The sequence below is a fragment of the Onychostoma macrolepis genome, chromosome 21 (assembly GCF_012432095.1).
Source record: "Onychostoma macrolepis isolate SWU-2019 chromosome 21, ASM1243209v1, whole genome shotgun sequence".
NCBI lineage: Eukaryota > Metazoa > Chordata > Actinopteri > Cypriniformes > Cyprinidae > Onychostoma > Onychostoma macrolepis.
This window is the reverse complement of record NC_081175.1, coordinates 16,405,907-16,430,299: the sequence shown is the minus strand read 5'-3', so window position 1 is coordinate 16,430,299 and position 24,393 is coordinate 16,405,907. Positions and strand designations below refer to the sequence as shown.

Here is a 24,393-nt window from a genome sequence, read left to right as displayed (position 1 = left end):
TAAGGAGACAAACAGGAGAGAGACATGAATATATTTTAGTGATACTGCAAATTTAGGTCTAGAAGGGAGGTCTTGTTTTAAAAATGTATTAGTATGTAATAATACTGATGTATATTCTTTATCGTGGATGACTGAGAGGAACAGACTGAAAATGAAGAGGAAATTGTTTGAAATAAAATAACAGATTTTTTTCACATCAATTTTTTTAAACATTTATATCATGAAAACAAAATAAATGTAAAGTAAACAGAATCAAAACAAATATTTTTCACTGTTTATTTAAAAATGAATATGAAAATCACAAAGGTAGCATCTGTCTGTAATCATAACTTAGTAACACAGTAAAAAAGGAGATTTTGATTAATGAAACAGCTGTTTTTAAAATAATGCAAACCTGGTTTAATTTTAAATACGTTTTATTAAATTGTAACTGCATTTATCAATTATAAACAAATGTGAAGCCCCTGATCTAGAAAGTATTTATCCCTTTTCCTGCCCTCATTATTTTGTATTTAATACTCATGCTTCATTTACATAAATTCTCCTAGCTGCACCACAGATTCTCCCATATTTCACATTTGTCCTATTAATCAAACAGATATATAATTCTGTGCTTCAGTGGTAGTACAGGTCTTTGTATCAGAGTGCTTAAGATACTTTAAAGCTGTCTTGATGTGACTAGTCCTCTCGTAGATATGCATCTGGGACGTCTTCATCCTCCATTGCAGTGCTGAGAGCACTTTGAAGCCTCTCACTGTCCTCAGCTTTTGAGTCTTTGAGGTGTCTCTCAGCTTCCAGCATCTGCTGACGAACAGGTTCCACCTGGGACTGTGTGAGCTGTAGACTGTTCTGTGCTGTCGCAGAAGCTTGGTCCGACCCTGGAGAGGACAAGCATGGTTAAGCTATTTTTACATATGGCTGAAAGTGCAATTCAACAAATGACCACCAAGTGGCAGCAGGTGCCAAATTTCAATAGATCTCTACCCTAAATCAAACTTATTTCAAAGTAATATGATGCAAAATCATGTGCAATTATGGCTCTATAATAACTGACACGAATACTTTTTGTTGGCATGCCCTGTGGTGACATTTTGCTCTTCACTAATCTTTTTAATGTTACGATTATATAAAACATGCAGCTTTTTAACCTCATATTAATTGAGACTACATATTATATTTTTACTTTTAAAAGTCATTTATCACATCACAGGATCAATTAAAATGTATTAAAACAGGCAAATTACATACATTCATAAAATATATATATATTAAAAAAAACAGTATGTTAAATTCTAAAGGATCATGTGACACTGAAGACTGGAGCAATGTCTGCTGAAAAAAAATTAGCCTTCCCATCACGACTAAATGACATTTTAACTTATATTTAAAAAGATAAATTATTTTTAAATTATTATAATATAATATTTTACATTATATTTTATAGGTTATAATATTTTAATCAAATAAATATGAGATTTATTTTTAAAAACTTACTTATAAAGTGCAATTATAATATAAAATAATAATAACACTGATTTATTTTTTTATTCCTATATATATTTTTTAACCAAAAATCTTGACGTTCATAAAAAAAAAAAAAAAAAACAAAAGTGTTAACCTAAAAACCTTAAATGCCTGTTCCAGAAAATGAAATCTACCTGCATTGAAAGCCGCCTCTGCTGCCAGCTTCGAGAGATTGATGGCAGTCATCCAGCAGGATTCAAATCGTTTGCAATCATTTCTCCTGTCAATTACCTAATTAAATTAAAAACAACTTTGCAATCAATTTCATTAAAAGGAGGGTATATAACCACAGTGTTACAAAAAAACAACTACCACTAAATACAGCAAATGATACTTCTAATTTGAAAACTTGTGAACAATAACTCACTGTATTTTTCAAGTAATTACCTCCTGACGCTGCCTAAGAATGAGCTGCCAGAATGCATCCTCCTCTGCAGAAGCGAGTTTGCTGATGGAAGCCACATAGCGCTTGTGTATCGCCATAAGACTGTTTATAGCCTAGAGAAGACAAGTATGTTAGATGTTGTTTTTGCGATTTTTTTTTAATCATGAAAATGAAAACAACTATTCAGATAGTTTTGATTACCTTAATATAACCTGAGAAGGAATCAATCAGTGCTAAAGTAGTTTGTGAGAGGTAAGTATTAGCACTGTCTGTGACCAGAGATGATGCTCTACGCACCAGATCTTCATGGGTCACATTTTCTGGTTTCTAAACAAGACAAAGAGGAAAGAGTGGTTAAGAGGGTTGTCAGATACCAATTTAGTAAAGAAGTTTTACATGCTGGATTGTAACATCACTATGTAGAAGACTGAACTCACAAATACTAACTCATGTTGACATTACTAGGTCATCATCATAGGCCTTTCAATCAAGCTGTTCGATTGATATACATGAGCCAAGCCTTGGTAGGCCACTATTAATAAATTGAGGTCCTACACAGATGTACTTGACTTAAGTTGTATAATGTAGATTTTTCATGCCGTTTTATTGAAATGCTTTACATTTTCTCTGATATTTACACACACTATCTCCCATTAATGATCCCATCTTTGCACACAAAATCTGCATAAATAATATGCAGATTGAATCTCCATGTTAACCCTCATGTTGTGTTCTGGTCATTTTTACCTGGAGAGAATTTTCTTTAATCTAAAAATGCTAGTTAATGTTATAGCAATGGACTACAATTGACTGACTTTGCACACACATGTTGTAACAACATTCCCAATTATTATTTCACTTTTTGGGGTGATTCTACAAAAGAATTTTGCTTATAAATTTCTCATTATGCTATTTTATTACCAAATAAAGAATTCAATATTTTTGTGAACTTGTTTGGTTGTTTCTCAATTAGCACAGGTTTTGCATTTCTTTTTGGAATTAATTGTTTGTAGAGGTTAGTTTATGAGTGCCTCAGTTTATGAGTAAACATATTATCCACAAAAAATACCTTTGTTTCACTTAAAAACTAAGGTGCATAAGCTCAGATCAGTGAGGCCTACAAACAATCAATTCCGAAAAGAAATACAAAACCTATGCTAAATTAAAAGAAAACAACTTGACAAAAAGATTGAATCAAAGATTTGGTGATAAAGCATATTGTGAGATATACAAGCAATTTTAAAAACATTATTTTTGAACGAGAATATACTAAATTAGGTCTTTCAATACAGCACAAAGGTTGACAGATGTCAAACTTGAAATTTCAACAGTTTAACAGCAAGATACAATTAGAAATAAAATGTATTATGTTTAAATGATTTAAAATGTAAATAAATAATAATAATAAATAAACTCAATTAACTGAATGACTATTTCTTCACATAAATGTACGAGTCCTCTAAAATTACAGTGAATACATTTACATAGCAATTATATCAGGAATGATGCTAGCCTATCTTTTGAAGTCTGCACATGTGTACTAAATATTACAATCAAACAGTCCATATTCCAACCACAGTATCATGGCACAGACCTGGATGAAAGGAACAGCACACAGAGCACCTGTGACACTCAAGCTCATCCAGTTCTTCTTGAGGAGTGTGGGCAGCACTGCCAGTCTGCGCCTGCTCTGACAGGAGCTTCTGCTCATCAGGGAAGCTGCACAGCTACACAAAACACAATGACAAAGCTCATGTCAGAAACAACCTCAGTTCAAGGACAACACTTCATACACACGACAGTTTAAACACATAAGGCTAAAATGAAACGGGAAGTAAGCTACAAAACAATAAATCTAAAGTAAGAAAGTTAGGAAGCAATATACTACAGCTGTCAAAGCATCAGAGCGAATCTAGACATGTTTGTGTAACGCAACCATTGTTCCATTGTTCATGACGGTACAGAAACCACAAATACACTACAATCAGGTTTCATGAAATTAAGTAAATATTGAAGAATGAGACAATTAAAAATATTATACACAACCTCAGTCCAACAGCAAACAGTTTCCTTCTGTACGCCGCCATTCTTGTTGAGATAAAGAAATGAAACTCTCCTTCTATCGGTGTTGACGGAGAATTGCACCCTCAGATCCTGTTTAATAATAATGAGCCTTATGAATATTTAAGAAGATTGAATACATAGCGAATTACACTACTACTACTAAATAATTTCTTTTAAGTGTCATTAGGCCTAAAGTTTCATTTAAGTTTAATTAAGTATTGTTTAGGTAGCAGCTATAACAATAATAATACTAATAATGATTTTGATGATACTGCCTAAATGATACTGATGAGATAACCTTAAGAGGCCTACTCATTTTTGTACAAATTTTCTTTTAGTCTGTGGTTATTAAATGTTTTGTGAAAAGAACCTAATGGTAAACTTTTTTTTTTTTTTTGTTTCGCTTCTACTACAAGATCCAATTAAAAGATCCAAATATGGACTAACCCAGCTGCTGGGTTAAAGTTTTACATAAAATTTTAAACCCAAAAGTTGGGTTAGTCCATATTTGACACAAATTACAACCCAGAATTTTGTTAATGATCTGTAAGCCTTTCTTTGTTTATATATGCACAATGCATTCAGTTTTATTTTCTCTAGCGGTCAAAATGTAGGCCGACTGCCATAACTGCCACAACCAGTCCTTGCACTGCCATAACTGCCACAAGCAGGTCTCCAAGTACACTCATTCTTTCAGCAATGCCATGACATTTAATCCAAAGCTTGGATCCAGATTTACAGGTACTGCAATGTGTTTTTGGTTTAACCTTAGCACCCCTCTCATATATGACCTGAAATACATTGCAACATGACAATAGGCTTATGTTATTTCTCTAGTTTCTCTTTCTGAATCAAGTAGTTTCTATGCAGTTTTATGATTTAGGTCTAAAAATAAACCAAAGATAGGTTTTATTTTAGTATCTATTACTATTAGATACTAGTATAGTTATCGTTAATAATTAATTTTAGTTAGTTTCAGCAACTTTTCTGTATCCCCCACCCCCTTTTATTTATTTATTTAAATTTGTCTTGGCAAATAGCTGACATTAAAATGAGTTTAACATTTTTTATATATTTTATTTATATTTATTGAATGTTTATTTGAGTTCAAGTAATTAATAAATTTTTATGGTTTTAATTTCAGCTCAAGTGAATATAAGTGAGTCACATCCATATGTCATTTCTATTCATCTTGAAAAGAAGTGAAGTGAGTCTTGTGAGATTAACCTTATCATTAAAAATGTGTTTGTGAAGGATTTAGGCCCTAAGGACTATATAATCTCATCTCTGTCAGTCTTAATGGAAATGCCTATTCCCAAACAATCGTGTAAAAACAAACATATTTTTCAGCACAAAAAGTGAACATAAATAATTAATTAACTTTGAGACGAAGGGGAGTTCCAGTGGGGGTGTTTGTCTTGATACTCCAGAGCTTTCGAGTCACAAAAGACGCACTTCCTTTTCTAAAAAATCACAGAAGGGAAATATAATGATGTATTTTGAAAATGACGATGACAGTTCATGAACGTCATCATGACGTGTTTTGTAATAATAGATCCTATCAAAACTTTTTGTCAGTATTATTGACATTTTCAAAAAGGAAATTTAAAAGTCTGTTCAAAGCTTACTTGCCAATTATAAAATACTCTTCAGAGCTCTGTATTGTTTGTTTGTTTTTACAAATAATATATTCTAATGAATGTTCGTGTAATTGTTAAGGCATGATCTATGAAAAACAAGCCATAATTCTATACCACAAACAGAATTATAAATACATTTTTTCATTTCATTATGTAGAATTAAAATCCATATACATTTTGTAAGTGCAGTTTTACATACATTTCATATAAAAATAAAACATTAAACATGAATTAAAATAGCACTAAACATTAAAGATACACAAATCATATGGAGTCTTTCCAGTAAAACAGTAGATTAGATAAAACAGTATCAATTATCAATATAGGAATTGCCTAAATGTATTTAAAAAATAAAATATATGGCCTGCAGGGGAAGCTTAGGTTGCTGCAGGAAGGCCAGGGGTTTTCATCCTGTGCTTAATGCAATAGTATAGTGCTGATGACAATGTAAAAAGGCACTGCTGGTCAAATGAGATGTTAAACATCCTTGAACCCTAGGGATAGTCCACTGACTATTGTTCTATCATCTTTTACGCACCATGTTGCTCCAAACCTGTATGACTTTCTTTCTGTTGAACATAAACAAAGATATCTTGAAGAATGTTGCTTAACCAGTTTTGGTTACAATGCAAACTGAAACTCTTTGGTTACCAACATTCTTCAAAATATTTTCTTTGTGTTCTCCAAACAAAAGTAAATCATACTCGTTTAGAATGTCATAAGGTGAGTAAATGATGCCAGAATTTTCAGTTTTGGGTGGACTATTTCCAGTCTCACTGCCACAAAGCAAATGTCATTTTACACTAAACATATTACAAAGTGGTCAGCCTCTGCTTTTGAGTCTGGGCCTTGTCATAACCCCCCCACACACACACATCAAACATTGCAAAATCAGTCATTTAGAAAAAAAAGGACTGCAAATGACAAAATCCAAAATGAGAAGCATCTCATTCCACATAAACTCTTTATTTTTTTTCTTTTGTGGTTTTAATTTCTGTCCTGACAGACAAGTGAGTCTGTGAATGAACAGGCCTCTACTTACAGTACATCAGAATTCATTTAGATGTCAGTTCTGCTCGAAACAGATAAAATGACTACAGTATAAATAACAGCTGTAACAATTTTCATGTCACATGACCAGAAAATGTGCAAAAATGAGCAATCACAAAACATTGATGAGATTGTCAAAAATGTTTGCAGGTTAGTTATTTAAGTCTGATTCATTTTATTAAACATAACTTTATGTCAGATTAATATCTCCATGTTCAGGAACATATCCAATGCAAGGGCGTAACCATGGTATAGATATTGGGGGGGTCCAAATGTGAACATTTTTTTCAAACGATGCCGCAAGCCGGCGTTTACGGGCTCAACCAAGTGTACAATCGAGGGGGGGTGGTCACACAGTTTTGTTTCCCTTGTTTTTCCTAAATTGAAAGTAAATCGGAAATAACAACAGATCCACTAGGCTACAACCAGGGTTTATAAAAGGAGGGCATATCATATGTCACATTACAATATAATAGGCCTATTATTGGGGGGGACAGATTGGTATTTTTCCCAAAGTATATGGTGGTTACGCCCATGATCCAATGTATTTCAGTTCAGTACCAAAGTGCAAATTTTTAAACAACTGATATTAAACATGTTGCTTTATGACAAATGGTTTGACTTTGCCTTTACCAAAAGTGAAGTAGTATTTAAATACACAGCTGAAGGCCTGGTCTCTCAGACCATATATAAGAGGACTTAAACATTTGGGGAAAATGATAAACATTAAAAAGCAAAAATACATCACATTCAATGAAGTCATATAGTCAGTATAAACAAAAATGGCTTCTTGGATGACGCCAACTAAGATAGACGCAGCACAGAGTCCCAGCTGTATTAGATGCAGCAGAACAGTCTTGTTGGCTTTTTTGGCTGACGCTTTATCACAGGCGGCTGTTTTAGCCACAGCTGCTATAGAGGCGTAAGTAAAGATAATAACAAAACACACAGACACGAAAAACACACATGTGAAAGCTATATCAAGTTTCTTATAGATCTGAAGTCGGAAAAGAGTGGTTCTTGAGCAGAACAAATTCAGTGCTGTGTTTGTAGAATCAATGGCATAGAAAATAATCATCTCAGAAAAGCACTGAATCAAACCCAACATCCAAACAACACCGATAGCTATGTGAGTTCTTCCGTAACTGGTGATTTCCACATGTCTGAGAGGAAAGCAGATGGCCACATACCTCTCCAGTGACATTAAAGCCAGATTTATAGTAGAAATCTGAAAGAGAGCTTGTGCAGCAATGAGAAGAACAAGACAGACATTTTTCATAATTAAAATCCTACTGACAGCACATATATACAACACTACACTCATAAAGAGATTGAGCGTATCGACCCAAAGCATGTGACCAAACAGAATATATCGGGATGCCTCCTGAAAAAGAGTCTTTTTCCTCAAAGTGAAGAGCATGACTCCATTGACATAGAGAAAAATAACACATGGAGTCACAAATAAAAACGCCTTCATTGGTGCATCTCGATCCAGAACCAACAAAGTCTGAGTGAGGTTAGTTTTAGATTCATTAAAATTAGACATCTTCAGAAGCATAAGACATCAGATCAAGATGCTGTTACAGAACACTGAATAGAATAATACTGCAATCTCAAAAGTCCTGCAAATCTTCGGCATGCGCTTCCCTCACAGGTGCTGTTGAAGGCACAGATGGCAGAGCATCACATTTTAAATACCGTTAAACTGAATCCCAGTGGGTGATTTGTGTATGTGCGTCACAAACACCTAGGTTGTGCATTTCACTAACAGCTGTCAGATGATATAGCGTATATAGCGTATATCCTTTGCCATTTTGAGGCCAGTTTCAAAGAAATAGCGGGAGGCCCCTCCTCCTTGAGAAAAAAAAGACTGAAAGAAAAATACTCTATGCAATGTGATTGTAATTACTTCACTGTCTTTGTTATATTTATCATTTTTAGCTCATATTTCACTAATAAAAACATTCTGTCTACCATTGTGCTTCAATGATGATGGTTCTTTCAACAGCACTAGTTACCGAATCACCACTGAAAACAAAAACAACATTTAAAACAATGAGTGACGTATACGCGCGACAGATCGCTTCCAGCACTTGCGTAAACTACGCCAGGGCACATAAAGATGTCATGCACCGGATGCCGTGCACGCGCTCAGGGCAGTTGGACATAGTGGTGTATTAGAGGTAAAAAATGATAAAAATACTGTTCAGTTTCTCGCACAAACCGATCGTTTCGTGTCTTAGGACATCAATGTATCGTCACGAGCCGCAGGGTTTCATTTGGATTTGTCTGTGCATGTTTTTTTTACTCTCAAAGATTGTGTGCCCATTGAATTGCATTATAGGACTGACAGACTGCAACGGTTTGAGTTAAAAATCTTCGTTTGTGTTCTACTGAAGAAACAAAGTCAACTACATCTTGGATGCCCTTGGGTAAGCAGATAAACATCAAATTTTCATTTTTGGGTGAACTGTCCCTTTAATGCCTCTTAAATGAACAGGGATTAGATATAAGGGATTTAATAGGAATTAGTAATATGATATGAACATGAGTAGGCTACATCAAGAGGAAATATTTTTTACTTCAACTGTGACATCTAGAACTTGGCTTCTGCTAAAGTGAGTTTATGCTTATATAGCAATCTCATAACATAAAGATAAAATAAAATAATAAAATAAATGGAAAAATTAAATGATACTTTTAAATATGAAACTAAAACCAGCAGGTGACTGCATGTCACTGTTTCAAGGAGTGAGTCATTAAATCTCACAGTCAAATGACACATTCAAAGCTGCTGATTGGTTTACATTTACATTTACATTTAGTCATTTTGCAGACGCTTTTATCCAAAGCGACTTACAATTGGGGAATACATAAAGCGATTCATCTCGAAGAGGCAATCAGACAGACGAAGTGCTTGTAACACCAAGTCTCAGGCATTGTTCAAATAAGTACAAACTACCAAAGGAAGGAATAAGTAAAGAGAAAGATTTTTTTTTTTTTTTTTTAAAGTTTAGGATGAAGTCAAGTGCTGTCGAAAGAGATGAGTTTTCAGTTGTTGCTTGAAGATTGACAGGGATCCAGTACTCCGGATAGGGGTGGGAAGATCATTCCACCAGCCAGGAACGGTGAACGAGAATGTTCTGGAGAGTGATTTTGAGCCTCTCTGTGATGGTATCACGTGGCGTCGCTCACTAGCAGATCTCAGATTTCTGGAGGGGATGTAGATTCTTAATAGAGAGTGCAAGTAAGCGGGTGCTGAGCCTGTGGTTGTTCTATATGCAAGCATCAGTGTCTTGAACTTGATGCGAGCCGCGACCGGTAGCCAGTGCAGGGAGATAAAGAGAGGTGTAACATGGGCTCTTTTGGGCTTGTTGAAGACCAGTCGTGCCGCTGCATTCTGAATCATTTGTAGAGGTTTGACCGTGTTTGACGGAAGTCCAGCCAGAAGAGCATTGCAATAGTCCAGCCTAGAAATGACAAGGGCCTGGACAAGAAGTTGTGCAGCATGCTCTGTCAGAAAGGGCCTGATCTTTCTGATGTTGTATAGTGCCAACCTGCAAGATCGAGCAGTCTTTGCAATGTGGTCTTTGAAGGTCAGCTGATCATCAAAGATTACACCAAGATTTCTGACCGAAGTTGATGGGGTTATTGTTGATAAACCTAACTGGATCGTGAAGTCATGCTGTAGAGTCTGTGGTTTAAAGCAACTGTGAGTTATTGAACCATTTATTAAACCGATCGGTTCAAAAACACAGATTCATTCGGGAACACCACTGTACATTTAAAAGTCACCTATATCAGACTTATTGTTTATTGGATTGTCAATCAATGTGATGCTCAGTGTTGTACATTAGTGTCAAGTCATGTCACTTTCATTTCTATAGCACTTCATACAACACAAAGCAGCTTCACAGTTATAAACCAGAAACTAGCAGAATCAATTATAGAAATTGTTTGTTCTCTTCAGATAGGGCTGCATAGTGAATCGTATTTTAATAATGCTAGATGCATAGTAAATTTTACAACTTCTATAAGTTAAGTTAAGTTAGTGACGTATTGTCAAGTATGGTGACCCATACTCGAAATTAGTGCTCTGCATTTAACCCATCCAAGTGCACACACACAGCAGTGAGTAGTGAACAAATGCACACACACACACACACAGTGAACACACACCCGGAGCAGTGGGCAGCTATTGCTCCAACGCCCGGGGAGCAATTAGGGGTTCGGTGCCTTGCTCAAGGGCACCTTAGTCATGGTATCGAAGGTGGAGAGAGTGCTGTTCATTCACAATCCCCACCTTCAATTCCTGCCGGCGCAAGAATCGAACCTTCAGGTTACAAGCCTGACTCCCTAATCATTAGGCCACGACTACCCCCATATACTATGAAGGAGCTGAATCTGTAGTCAAATTGGTGAGGGTCTACTGTTCTTATAATGAATACCCTGACGTAACTGTACATGAAAGTCACTGGGCTTGACTGTTCATTATCTCTTACACACTGTAGCTTAGTTGTAAATTGGATGACAGCTTAATAGCAGATTTTTAGAAGTCCTGACATGAAAACCGCTAAATAAGGTCTGACAACATTATTGGTCAGTGATTACTGTTTCATTTTCAATCATGACAGCTGACACATCTCTGGGCGAATAGTTGCAAAAAACATTGATTAAAAGAAAACGATAATAAATACAATACTCTTTCTTGTGGCCATACTCTACATAGCAAAAAATTCCTAGCATTAACAAGGCACTGAAGAAAAAAGTATTTTCTTAATCCTTAGTTATGTCCCATTTTTAACCAATAAAACATCTAAACAGAATTTAACACTAAAATAAGTTACTAAGGCTGAATGTCTGTTTCAAAACTGGTTTGCCTTTTGAGGTAGCATTTCAATAAAGAGCTAAAGGTCTGGTTTCTCAGGTCATAGGCCTATTTGAGAGAACTTAGACATCTTGCTAAAATCATAAACACTAAAACCAGTAAAATGAACAGATTTGAACATTAAAATAAGTTCAATTCTGGATATATTCTCTAAACAACAACTGTCTTAATGTCTTACACACACCGTTTCTTAAATTGATCTGGTTTTGGAAATAATTACCTAAAAATGAGAAAGTTCAGTAAATCCATGTTACATCATATTTATTTTCAATTATAAAGAATAATCCTTTTATTATCTCAGTAATGAAAGTCAAAGATTATTGATTTTAAGTCAGCAGCATAGTCTCCTACTGCTAAATCTCTGTTTTACAATTGTTTTGCCTTTTGAGACCAAATGTGATGTAGTATTTAAATAAAGAACTAAAGGTCTGGTCTCTCAGGCCATATATGAGAGAACTTAGACATCTTGGTAAAATCATGAACACTAAAAAGCAAAAATACATTATCCTTCGGTTTCACAAACAGGGTTTAGGCCTAATCCCAGACTAAAACGTAAATCTGAGCTGTTTCAACTGAAAGAAACTTGCACTAACTGATCTTAAAATACAGTATATCAGTATATCAGTTTTTTTTCCTAAGGCATGTTTATGAAAACTACTTAAATGTCCTAATTGAACTATTGCCTAATCCTGGTTTAACCTAAACCCTGTCTGTGAAACCAGGCCTATATGTAACAAAGTCAAATAATCAATATACAAATAAATTGCATCTTGGATCACTCTGTTTAAAATGGATGCAGCACAGAGTCCCAGCTGTATTAGATGCAGCAGAACAGTCTTGGCTGATGTTTTATCACAGGAGACTGATTTAACCACAGCTTCTATAGAGAAGTAAGTAAAGATTATAACAAAACACACTAACACAAAAAACACACAAGTGAAAGCTGAATCCAGATTCTTATAGATCTGCAGTCTGAAAAGAGTAGATCTTGAGCAGAACAAAGGCATCACTGTGTTTAGATAATCAACTCAGACAAGCACTGAATCAAACCCATCGTCCAAACAACACCGAATCCATGTTAGTGCTGCTGTAACTGGTGATTTCTGTGTGTCTGAGAGGGACACAGATGGCCAGATACCTCTCCAGTGACATTAAAGCCAGATTTAGTAAGGCAACCTGATATGGAGCTTGTGCAGCTGCAAGAAGAGCGAGACAGACATTTTTCATTATAGTAATTCTTCTAACAGCAGATACAAACAACACCGAACTCATAAAAAGATGGAGAGCAAGCCAAAGCATGTGATCAAACAGAATGTAGCGGGATGCCTCCTGAAAAACAGGTTTTTTCCTCAGGGTGAAAATCATGACCCCGTTGACATAGAGGAAAATAACTCATGGAGTCACACACACAGAAATGTACTTGTGTGTTTACTTTTTCCCCAGAAGTTGGCTAAATCTGGCAAAACTTCCCATTGGAGACACAGGAGTTTGATTGACAGGCCATCTAACCAATCGTAACGCTGAATCTGTCCTTTTGTCCGACAAACAAACCAGATAGGATAGTAGATTAACGTCAGTGGACTTGAATTTGAAAAATGGCGTGCATTGATGCCTTTCCACGGTTGAAACAAGATTCTTTCTGATGTTCATTCATGTTTAAACTAGTAACTATAACCAGTAAAGAGGAAGAGATGATCGGTTCACGTACCACTTGAATTGAGGTGCTACAGCAATCTGTCATCACACATTAAAGAGCCACAAAATGCATGTGGCCACAGCCATGCTGATATTTGTTTACAGTGAAATCTGGTTTGTAAAGAATGGTTTTATAGGAAAATAAGTCTATAAATTATTTTAATATGTAATAATAATTATTTGCACTCTCAGAAAAAAAAAAAAAAAGATGCAACGCTGTCACTTGGGCGGTAACCGTTCAAAAGGTACTAATATGTACACTTTAGATAATAATAAGTACTTTTAAAGTACTATATTTTAAATGTTGAAACAAAAAGTGATGTAAATAAAATAAAACATCATATTCTTTTCATGTATGTGAGCTGAGCATATTTATACAAACTGTCTATTCAGGACTGGGCATATTGTGTAGTCAAAGTATGATATACAAGATGAGGTCTTGTGTATTGGTAAACATCAACAAATGACACCACCAGTGCATTATAAGAGAATATCACAAATTCCTTTCTTGTATAAATTGTAAATTCACAGTATGCCCATGTTAAATCAATGCTACATCACTGCTGCAAAGTGTAGTGTGATCAGGGCTAACAAAGACATTTAATCAAAATATATCAGATGGCCAGAATAAATCTGATAGAATAAATTGCGTATATGCATTGAAAAGGAGATACAACAGAATATTGAGTTGCATTGAGTCAAACAGTATAGATAAACTCTTTTAACACACGGACAAGAAATTGTTCATGGAACTGTATTGGTATAAAACAAAGTAATGATGGAAAGATGAAAATCAAAAACTATACAATATTACAGACCACTGAGCAACAGCTATGGTGTAAACTCTAGTAATTGTATAAGATCAGTAAAAGGAAAAGCTGCAAAACTTGCACAAACACATCACATGAGTTTTGTTGATGAACACATACATGCTGCATAAAATGCTTTAATTTATGCATATTTATTAGTTTGATTTTATAAGGCTAGATTGGAAGCTTGTAAGTAAATTGTAAATTCATTCACAGTGTAATAAAAGCAGTTGTCATAATACAGTATAAGATTAAAGAGACAACAAACATTTAAAATCTCATATCTGCAGTCACTGCACTGGCAAAAATTGTGACAGGTTAAATATGGTTGTATAATACATGCTTACATGACTTGCCACAATTCAACTATTTTAGTGTGGTTGATCTTCACATCACATAAATACAGAAGCCATTTTAGACAAATATACTTTTGTATCTTAACTATGAAAGAACATGATCTACTAAAGCTTTTTAGATAACATTTCAATAGTCTTTTATATAGTATCCAGTATTTTTTTAGCCTCCTCCAGCTACATGTATCTCTGTATTACAAATATTTTGCTTTTTGAAACCAAAAGTGAAGTAGTACTTAAATAAACAGCTGAAGGCCTGATCTCTCAGGCCATATATAAGAGGACTTAAACATTTAGGGAAGATCAAAAACACTACAAAGCAAAAATACATTACATGCAATGAAGTCATATAGTCAGTATAAACATAAATGGCTTCTTGGATAACTCCAACTAAGATAGACGCAGCACAGAGTCCCAGCTGTATTAGATGCAGCAGAACAGTCTTGTTGGCTTTTTTGGCTGATATTTTATCACAGGCGGCTGTTTTAGCCACAGCTGCTATAGAGGCGTAAGTAAAGATAATAACAAAACATACCAACACAAAAAATATACATGTGAAAGCTATTTCAAGTTTCTTATAGATCTGAAGTCGGAAAAGAGTGGTTCTTGAACAAAATAAATTCATCACTGTGCTTGTAGAATCAATAGCATAGAAAATAATCATCTCAGAAAAGCACTGAATCAAACCCATCATCCAAACAACACCGATGGCTATGTGTGTTCTTCTGTAACTGGTGATTTTTGCATGTCTGAGAGGAAAGCAGATGGCCACATACCTCTCCAGTGACATTAAAGCCAGATTTAGTAAGGCAACCTGATAGAGAGCTTGTGCAGCCGCAAGAAGAATGATACAGACATTTTTCATTATAGTAATCCTACTAACAGCACATACAAACAGCACTACACTCATAAAAAGATGGAGCGTATCAAGCCAAAGCATGTGACCAAACAGAATGTAGCGGGATGCCTCCTGAAAAACTGTCTTTTTCCTCAGGGTGAAGATCATGACCCCATTGACATAGAGGAAAATAACACATGGAGTTACACACAAGAATGTTTTCACCGGTGCATCTCGATCCACCAGTGATACAATCTGAGAGAGGTTCGATGTAGAACCATTAAAAGCGGACATATTTAAAAAAATAAGGCATGAAGATGTTGACCACAGATGCTAGTATAGCACGTCCACTCAGAATAATATTGCAATCTACAGTGTCCTTGTAACTGCAGATCTCCAGGCTTGTGTGTTGCTGAAGGCACAGAGAGAGAAAGATCAGAGTGCTGTCACAGCATCACAATTTAAATATGGTTAAACTCATTATGTCATGTACGTGTTGAATCCCAGTGGCTGTTTTGTGTGTGTGTGTGTGTGTGTGTGTTTGTGTGTGTGTGTGATGGGGTGGGGGTGTCTGTGTGTGTCTACCCTATCTCAAAAAGCATGTGTTGAGTTATTTTAGGACAATTTACTTGTCTTGCACCTTTTATTTTTAAAGTAATTTAAAGTCAAATCTCTGTGTTAACTGGTTTATTTTGTTAATGAAGTTGTAATAAATTAATAAAATTGGTAACAACTTTTGAATGAAAATTATAATGAATTTTCTTGTTCCCCGCATTAGTGTTTAACACTGTTATGTTTGACATTTAAAATAATTTCTGTTAAACCTAAATATTTGTTTATGCTACAAACTAATTTCCAGTAACTCAGTGTTGTTTGTTGGTTAAACATAATTTCAACTTAAAAATGATTGATGCAAACTGTTGAGTAAATTTTGTTGAGCCAAAACATTTTTTTTAGAGTGCAGCACACTGTTGCTATTAATTTAACAGAGAAAAGTGCTTAAAATGTTGAGAAATTTGATTTGTTTTGGTCATTCTTCATTCTTCACATACAATAAACTATGTAAAGTATTTTTCATTTTTAAACAAAACATGAGCATTACTAAAGAGGGCATGAAGTGGAAATTGGAAACTTTTCATCCCTATTGTAACATATATCTGAGTGAAATGAGAAAGAGAAAATAAAATGTATGGAGGAACATTATATTGTCCATAGGGAATTGATTGATCATTGATTTGTTGTCAATTCCTTATTTCCCTGCCAAAAACATGAAATTTTCTAGTTGTTAACTGAGGGAAAACATTGACTCGCTTTAAAAAAACAAAACAAAACAAAACAAAAAACTTGTTGCTCGCACCAGACAAAATCACTTGAACATTGATCATATAGAGAATAGCGACTCAAACCCATTAAAGCAACTACACTCTTAAAAATAAAGGTGCTTAAAAGGTTCTTCACAGCGATGCCATAGAAGAACCATTTTTGGTTCCACATAGAGCCATTCAGTCAAAGTTTTTTAAAAAACCATCTTACCTTTTTATAATCTGAAGAACCTTCTTTCGCCACAAAGAACCTTTTGTGAAACAGAAAGGTTCTTCAGATGTTAAAGGTTCTCTATGGAACCATTTAGACAAAAAGGTTCTGCTATGGCATCGTGAAGCACCTTTATTTTTAAGAGTGTACTGTATGTGTACTTCTGCAACTTTGCAGCCCCCTACAGTTAAATAAGTAGAATTTGCTATCGTAAATTTATCACTGTTGTAATTACAATGGATGTCTGTACCAACGCAGCTTTAAGGCAAGCCACCAAGGCAAGCCCCCAAGGCAAGCCCCCAAATAAAAACAAAACAAAAAACAAAACAAAAAAAACGTAACCCTAGGTAAACGGTAGGCAGATAAAGAGACCAGAGACCATTTTTATGTCAACGAGGGACAGTCTTTTCCACTACTTTTGTGGGAAAACAACTTATCATTTAATGAATCGACAGACAGCCTATTGACCAATCTTCAACATATTATTTACCATTAAACATTCATTTTGGATTTATCTGTTTTATACAATTTACACAGAAAAATTACTGTTTTATAAGAGAAGTCAAGGGAAATTTTTTGCCAGGTATCCTAAAACAATGATTGACTGTTTCACAACTCTGACAAAAATTCAGTGGCGTTAAGGCTGTGATTGGTTTTCAAGGCACCTGATCCAAGTTGGCGTTTACATACAGTATTCTCCGCGGACTTCCCAATAATAAAACCATCTCTGGCTGTACACGTGCGTTTGTTGCTGCTGTAAAGCAATCTGGCATTTTGCAGAATTTTGTACCTGCCCACCAAACATACACAATCCCTAAACAGATGTTTGTGAGGAACATGGGAAAGAAACAGAAGCCATTCGCCTTAATAGAATTCAGTGTATAGGCCTACCATCAGAATAATTTTAAAACTATTTCAAGGTAAAAAAATAAATACATACATTGCTAGTGCAAATTCATTCATTCATTGGGGGTGGGGTCAGGTACGGGCCATTATTTTCAGTACATGGTTTTCACTGCATGATGTAGAAACACTCATTTGTATGAAAAAGCCCATCAGTTTAGAAAAGCCCAGTTTTGTTCTGCAGAGACCCTCTTCTTCCATTGTGTAGGCAATGAGCAGTGTGGGTGACATGACTAATGAAATCTTTAGAACTGGCTGCAGGGCGGCGTTTGTGCTTCGCTGGCTTGGGAAAAAAATCAAGCAGTGGCTTGCAAGTTCTGGTGGCTTTGAATGCACACAGAAAAAACATATGCCAAACATGCACACAAACCAGTTTATCTTTCATTTTTAGAATGAAACAATAGACATGTTATATACTGTAAAGATTTATAATTTGCTGCACATTTATTACATTTATGATTTATTATTTAAATTATTTAATTTACAGGTTTCATGCAAAAGCTAGTTTGTAAAGCTAGTGTTGTAAATTTGTTTACATGAAAAAAGAAGAAAAAAACAACAGTGAAAATGAATCAATAATTTGCATATAAACTGAACTGCATACGAATTGCTTATAAAATGAATAACCATGTTAGCAAGAAATAAATGTTTGACAAAGTGGTCAGTACTACTGACACAGTATTTTATTTTTCTTATTGTTTAGCCTTCAAAAAGGCTACTTCTGAACCCAATCCGATGTTATATATGTTCCATAAAATGACAAAAGACAAAAAAAGCTAAATAACCATAAAAGTATATTTGTCACATGGCCAGAAAGGGTGCAAAACATTGACAAATAAAAACAACATTTGCAAAACAATATCTGTAGTCAGTGCACTGGCAAACATTGTGACGGGTTTAATATGTTTGTTAAATATGCTTGCAAGTTATTTTTGTGTGTCTGAACTTCCGTTGCTCATTGTATAAAGACATAATACACAAATGTAGTGAGAAGAAATATTATTTTCTAAAGCATTTTAGATAACATTTCAATAGCCATCAGATACATCTTGTATTTCTCATCCACCTGATACTAAATGTATTTCTGTATTACAACAATTTTTCTTTTTGAAACCAAAGGTGAAGTAGTATTTAAATACACAGCTGAAGGCCTGATCTCTCAGACCATATATAAGAGGACTTAAACATCTTGGAAAAATCATAAACACTACAAAGCAAAAATACATCACATTCAATGAAGTCATATAGTCAGTATAAACATAAATGGCTTCTTGGATAACTCCAACTAAGATAGACGCAGCACAGAGTCCCAGCTGTATTAGATGCAGCAGAACAGTCTTGTTGGCTTTTTTGGCTGATGCTTTATCACAGGCGGCTGTTTTAGCCACAGCTGCTATAGAGGCGTAAGTAAAGATAATAACAAAACACACAGACACGAAAAACATACATGTGAAAGCTATATCAAGTTTCTTATAGATCTGCAGCCTGAAAAGAGTGGTTCTTGAGCAGAACAAATTCAGTGCTATGTTTGTGGTATCAATGGAATAGTAGACAATAATCTCAGACAAGGATTGAATGCAGCTTATCATCCAAATGACACCGATGGCCACATTAGTTCTTCCGTAAGTGGTGATTTCTGCATGTCTGAGAGGAAAGCAGATGGCCACATACCTCTCCAGCGACATTAAAGCCAGATTCAAGGTAGAGATCTGATAGAGAGCCGTTGCAGCAACGAGAAGCACAAGGCAGACAATTTTCAAAACAAAAAGCCTACAAACAGCGCAAACAAACAACACTACACTCATTACAAGATTAAGCGTGTCAATCCAAAGCATGTGTCCAAATAAAATATAGCGGGATGCCTCCTGAAAAACAGTCTTCTTCTTTAAAGTGAAGATCATGACCCCGTTGACATAGAGAAAAATAACACATGAGGACACAGACAAAAATGTTTTCAAATCTTGATGCAACGGCAGTACAGTCTGAGTGATGTTAGATGTAGAATCATTAAATTTAGACATCATCAAAAAGATTATAAAGTACTGAATAATACTGCAAAAGTCCTTATAATAGCAAATCTTCTAGCTTGTGTCACCACTGTTGTTGAAGACACAGAGAATGATCAGAAAACGTCCCCTTTTAATATCATTGCAAAGTAGCTGTCATGAACTGCGTATGGAACCCCAGTGGTTGGTTTGTGTGCTTGTCAAAATGCCTGTTAAAAAAAAAGAAAAAGAAATAACCCTTGGTTTAGTGCCTGATTAAGAGTATCAAGTAAAAATAGCGAATCTCATTTCTGTCTTTGCAGTTATAATCCAGGCTGTGTATTTATTTTTTAAGAAAATGTATAACATTTCTTCACGTTCACAGTTGGGAAAAACAGATTGTCACAATAGTCAGAGCGCCGCTTAATGAAATTAATATTTTTAATATATTGTGTATTAATATAGTATTTTAAATATATATTTTTGTGAATATGTCTGACTGGTCAAATGCAACATTTAGTGAATTAATATCATCCGTGGCACCACTGAAGCCTATATTAGACAACTCATTTTATTTACTGAAACCATTGCTATATGACAAGTCTCTCATACTGGCACCATCACATATCATCAGTGTTGGGCAGTAACTAGTTTCTAGTAATTTAGTTACTGTAATAATATTACTTTTTGCAGTAACTAGTAGCGTAACTAATTACTAATAAGATTTCAGTAATAATATTACAGTTACTTTCCATAAAACAGCTTAGTTACTTATGATGCCTCAACCCCGCTGATTTAAAATCTAACAATCAAATAATTACTAGATTTATTTTCATAATTTTCATGACTAGCACATGCATGTGATGTCCCCAGTGCAGCAGGCAAGCTTGGAATATGGAAAAGCTTACATTCAGCATATATTGATTTTGTCAGGAAAAAAGATCTGTTGTGTAAGTTGTGGCTTTACTTTACTCTGGCATTACATTCCTCTGATCAGCATGTGGTACATTATATTAATATAATTAAAAATATTTTTGGAAAATTAAACAGTTTCTTACAAACTCATGTGATTTGATAAAATACATAACGAAATTTAATCACATATGGGTAACGGAAAAATTACTTCAAGCTACACATGACAATTAATGAGATGAATACAACACTTCTACTTGAATGTCACTATCAATCACTATTGAGTGTTTGTAATAACTTCTGACTGCGATCCAATGTGGATTTTGGTCAAATGATGAGGCAGAAATATGTTGTTAATAACATTCTTGAAGAATTTTATGTGGAAGATACAAAGTTACAACTTCTGTGGGGCGTGAAGAAAACGTAATGTAACTAGTAGTGTGACTAATTACTGTTGCCAGAAAGTAATAAGTAAAGTAACAATATTACTTTTCAAAGGAGTAACTATGAGTAATATATTACATTCTTTGAGTAACTAGCCCAACACTGCATATCATTATGACTAAAAGAAAACGGACTGAAGTATTAATATTGCAATTAGTAGTACTATCAACTAAAGCATTTTAAAGAACATTGTAACATCAGTTAGATTGTAAACTATATTTTACAACCTCTTGCTACCACATGTATCTCTGTATTACATCTGTTTTGCCTTTTTAAACCCAATGTGAAGTAGTATTTAAATGACCAGCCAAAGGCCTGGTCTCTCAGGCCATATACAAGAGGACTTAAACATCTTGGAAAAATTATAAAGACTACAAAGAAAAAATATATTAAGTTTCCTGAAGTATTAAGGTCAACACGAACATAAATTGCTTCAAAAATGGTTTCCAATAAAAGGGATACAAGACCGAGAACCAGTTGTAACAAATGCAGCAGAACAGTCTTGTTGGCTTTTTTGGCTGACACTTTACCACTGGAGGCTGTTTTAGCCACAGCTGCTATAGAGGCGTAAGTAAAGATAATAACAAAACACACAGACACAAAAAACACACAAGTGATAGATATTTCAAGTCTGAAGTCTGAAAAGAGTGGTTCTTGAGCAGAACAAATTCATCACTGCACTTGTAGAATCAATAGCATAGAAAGTATCAGAGAGGGGCTGAATCAAACCCAACATCCAAACAACACCGATAGCCATTTTAGTTCTTTCAGAAGTGGTGATTTCTGCATGTCTGAGAGGAAAGCAGATGGCCACATACCTCTCCAGTGACATTAAAGACAGATTCAGCACAGAAACATGTAAGAGAGCTGTTATAGAAATGAGAAGAACAAGACAGACATTTTTCATAATTGAAATTCCTCTGACAGCACATATATACAACACTACACTCATAAATAGATTAAGTGTGTCGACTCAAAGCATGTGACCAAACAGCATGTAGCGGGGCATCCCCTGAAAAACAGTCTTTTTACTCAAGGTGAAGAGCATGACCCCGTTAACATAGAGGAAAATAACACACGGGGTCACAGACAAGAACATCTTCACTGGTGCAGTTTGAGCCATCAATACAGTCTGAGTGATGTTAGGTTTAGATTCATTCAAATTAGACATCTAGCATAAAGCATAGAGATCAAACTGACCCACAGACGCTGCTATTAAATACTGAATCAGAATAATACTGTAATGTATAAAATCCTTCCTTCATGCTACAGATCTTTAGTAGGGCTCACTGTTGTTGAAGGCACAGAGAGAGAATGATTGCTGAGTACCACTAGAACATCACACTTTAAATACCGTTATCAAATATTTTGTCATAGGTTACGTATTGAATCGTATTTGTGTGTGTGTGTGTGTGTGTGTGTGTGCGCATGCATTTGTAATTAACAAATCCATCATTAAGATGTTTAACTATAAAAATCCATCAACATATTTGTTTAGAATTGTTTAGAATGGATTTGTTTTGTCCAAACATGGAGGTTTTCACTTCACAAGATGTTCATTGATTGACTGGAGCCTGAGGGTGAGTAAATTTTCAGCAAATGTTTAATCGTTTAAGGAAATTCAATCCATTTAAGGAAACTGATTGCATTAAAACATTTAAGTGTAAAGAATATTTATGAATACTGTGAACTTATTCCATTTGAATCATCAAACTAGCTAGCTAGGTAGCTGGCTTGCTAGCAGTAGCACAAATGCATGTGATAATGTAATTAACCTCAAATTTTGATTTCCAATGTGAATAAGTCCATATAAACGCACCGATTTGATTCAAAATCTCATTTGCACTGAATATTTGCATTTGGAGTGACAAGGCCAACAGAGTTGTGTTCAGTCACTATTGTTTATAGGCCTCAGAACAGTGTCTGGCCCTCAATAGTCCTCCTGCAGGCCTTCTTCAGTATCAGTACAGGTGAGGCAATTGTGAAGTGAAGGTGACTGCACTTAGATCACTTACTGATGTACTAAACTTATGTTTGCCTAATAATTAGAAGTAATAGTAGAAGTAGAAACAAAATACGCATTCACACCTGCTGTGTGAGAGAGAAAACATTTGTTTAGTCTTTCATTTTTATTTTATTTGCCTAGTGAAAAATAAAAATACGTTTGAAATACGTTTAGTTTTTTAAGCTAGGGTGACCATATTTTAGTTTTCTAAAGTTTTCTAGTTTTCTAGTTTTCTTTTTTTTAGGACAGGTTTTGTTTGTTTGTTTGCTTATTTTGTTTTTATAATAAATAAAAAGAAAACAAGTAGATAGAATAGAAAAAGAATAGGGAATGCTAGTGTTAGAGGGTCATTTTTAAATAAAAATAAAAAGTCAATAGAACAGAAAAAGAATAGATAATGCTAGTGTTAGAAGGTCATTATTTATAATAAATAAAAAGAAAATAAGTAGAAAGAATAGAGAATGCTGGTCTTAGAGGTTATTTTTTCTTTATAAATAAAACAAGTAGTTAGAATTGAAATAGAATAAAGAGTGCAAATGTTTTTTGTTTTTAAGTTTTTTAATTGAAAAAAAAAGCAGATACAAATTAGAATTAGCATTAGAATAGAGACTAGAGAGTGCTAGAGTTAGAGGGTCAAATGAAGATGAAAGAGATATGTTTTCAGCCGTTTCTTGAAAATATTAACGACTGCTTGGATTGAGTTGGGCAGGTCATTCCAACAGGAGGGAACAGTTAATGTAAAAATCCGTGAACGTTTTATCATAGGTAGAATGCAAATACAAGCATTTCAGTCAAATGTAATTTATGCAATATTTCAAACCTTTAACCCACTTGGAAAAATCAACCCATGGCAACAGTTTAAAAGTAGCCCAATCCTGTGGAAAAAACGCAGACTTGGCAACCCTGCATCCAACAAGAGCTGCAGGAGTCAGATTTGTATGGTGACCGAGAGAGCTCAATGCGCTGCAAATAGAAAAAAAACACCTGCAAATTAAGAAAACAACTCCCATCAATTTGACAACACACGCGCTGCAAATGCTCACAACAGAACCAAACAAATACCGCACTGCAAATACTCACAACAGAACCAAACAAATAACGAGCTGCAAATAAAAATAAATACACAGTAGTATTTGACTGATCACAGGTCGAGAATAAGGAGAGAATATAGCTGCAAGCAGCAATTACAGGGCCAAGCACTCCAGTGGCAAAATTAGGAGTTTAGCATGGTATGGAGCATCAGACCAAATGCAACAATCAGTAATAAAAGCAATTTTAGGATGATTGTATTTGAAATGGCTGAAAAATCTAATTCAATCTCTAGTAATATGATTAAATGGCTTATCACTTTTGAGCAACAGGTGG

General features: G+C 34.8%; 4 protein-coding genes and 2 pseudogenes across 4 annotated transcripts; all 6 read right to left on the bottom strand.

Annotated features, from left to right (window-relative positions):
• Positions 1-251: 251 nt before the first annotated feature.
• diablob (diablo, IAP-binding mitochondrial protein b) lies at positions 252-4,052 on the bottom strand. The gene is made up of 6 exons (XM_058758032.1): positions 3,956-4,052; positions 3,504-3,636; positions 2,111-2,236; positions 1,912-2,022; positions 1,659-1,755; positions 252-878 (listed from the first exon to the last, which is right to left on the bottom strand). Exons 1-6 carry the CDS (start codon positions 3,994-3,996, stop codon positions 679-681), a joined length of 708 nt encoding a protein of 235 aa, XP_058614015.1. The 5' UTR covers positions 3,997-4,052; the 3' UTR covers positions 252-678.
• Positions 4,053-7,252: 3,200 nt separating this feature from the next.
• LOC131528703 (odorant receptor 131-2-like) lies at positions 7,253-8,209 on the bottom strand. The gene has a single exon (XM_058758028.1). The coding sequence runs from the start codon at positions 8,207-8,209 to the stop codon at positions 7,253-7,255; it is 957 nt and encodes a 318-aa protein (XP_058614011.1).
• A 3,695-nt stretch (positions 8,210-11,904) lies between these two features.
• LOC131528353 (odorant receptor 131-2-like) lies at positions 11,905-13,292 on the bottom strand (annotated as a pseudogene).
• Positions 13,293-14,571: 1,279 nt separating this feature from the next.
• Positions 14,572-15,540, bottom strand: LOC131528701 (odorant receptor 131-2-like). Its single transcript, XM_058758026.1, has one exon. The coding sequence runs from the start codon at positions 15,538-15,540 to the stop codon at positions 14,572-14,574; it is 969 nt and encodes a 322-aa protein (XP_058614009.1).
• A 2,794-nt stretch (positions 15,541-18,334) lies between these two features.
• Positions 18,335-19,845, bottom strand: LOC131528702 (odorant receptor 131-2-like). The gene has a single exon (XM_058758027.1). It carries the CDS (start codon positions 19,704-19,706, stop codon positions 18,741-18,743), a length of 966 nt encoding a protein of 321 aa, XP_058614010.1. The 5' UTR covers positions 19,707-19,845; the 3' UTR covers positions 18,335-18,740.
• Positions 19,846-21,236: 1,391 nt separating this feature from the next.
• Positions 21,237-22,194, bottom strand: LOC131528352 (odorant receptor 131-2-like; annotated as a pseudogene).
• Between the last annotated feature and the right edge of the window lie 2,199 nt (positions 22,195-24,393).

Coding starts and splice junctions, on each gene's coding strand:
- diablob (XM_058758032.1), bottom strand. CDS start 3,996: ATGGCGGCGTACAGAAGGAAACTGTTTGCTGTTGGACTGAG. Junction 2,023..2,110: donor CCTTCTCAGGTTATATTAAG/GTAATCAAAACT, acceptor TGTCTTCTCTAG/GCTATAAACAGTCTTATGGC. Junction 1,756..1,911: donor TTCTTAGGCAGCGTCAGGAG/GTAATTACTTGA, acceptor TAATTTAATTAG/GTAATTGACAGGAGAAATGA.
- LOC131528703 (XM_058758028.1), bottom strand. CDS start 8,209: ATGTCTAATTTTAATGAATCTAAAACTAACCTCACTCAGACTTTGTTG.
- LOC131528701 (XM_058758026.1), bottom strand. CDS start 15,540: ATGTCCGCTTTTAATGGTTCTACATCGAACCTCTCTCAGATTGTATCA.
- LOC131528702 (XM_058758027.1), bottom strand. CDS start 19,706: ATGATGTCTAAATTTAATGATTCTACATCTAACATCACTCAGACTGTA.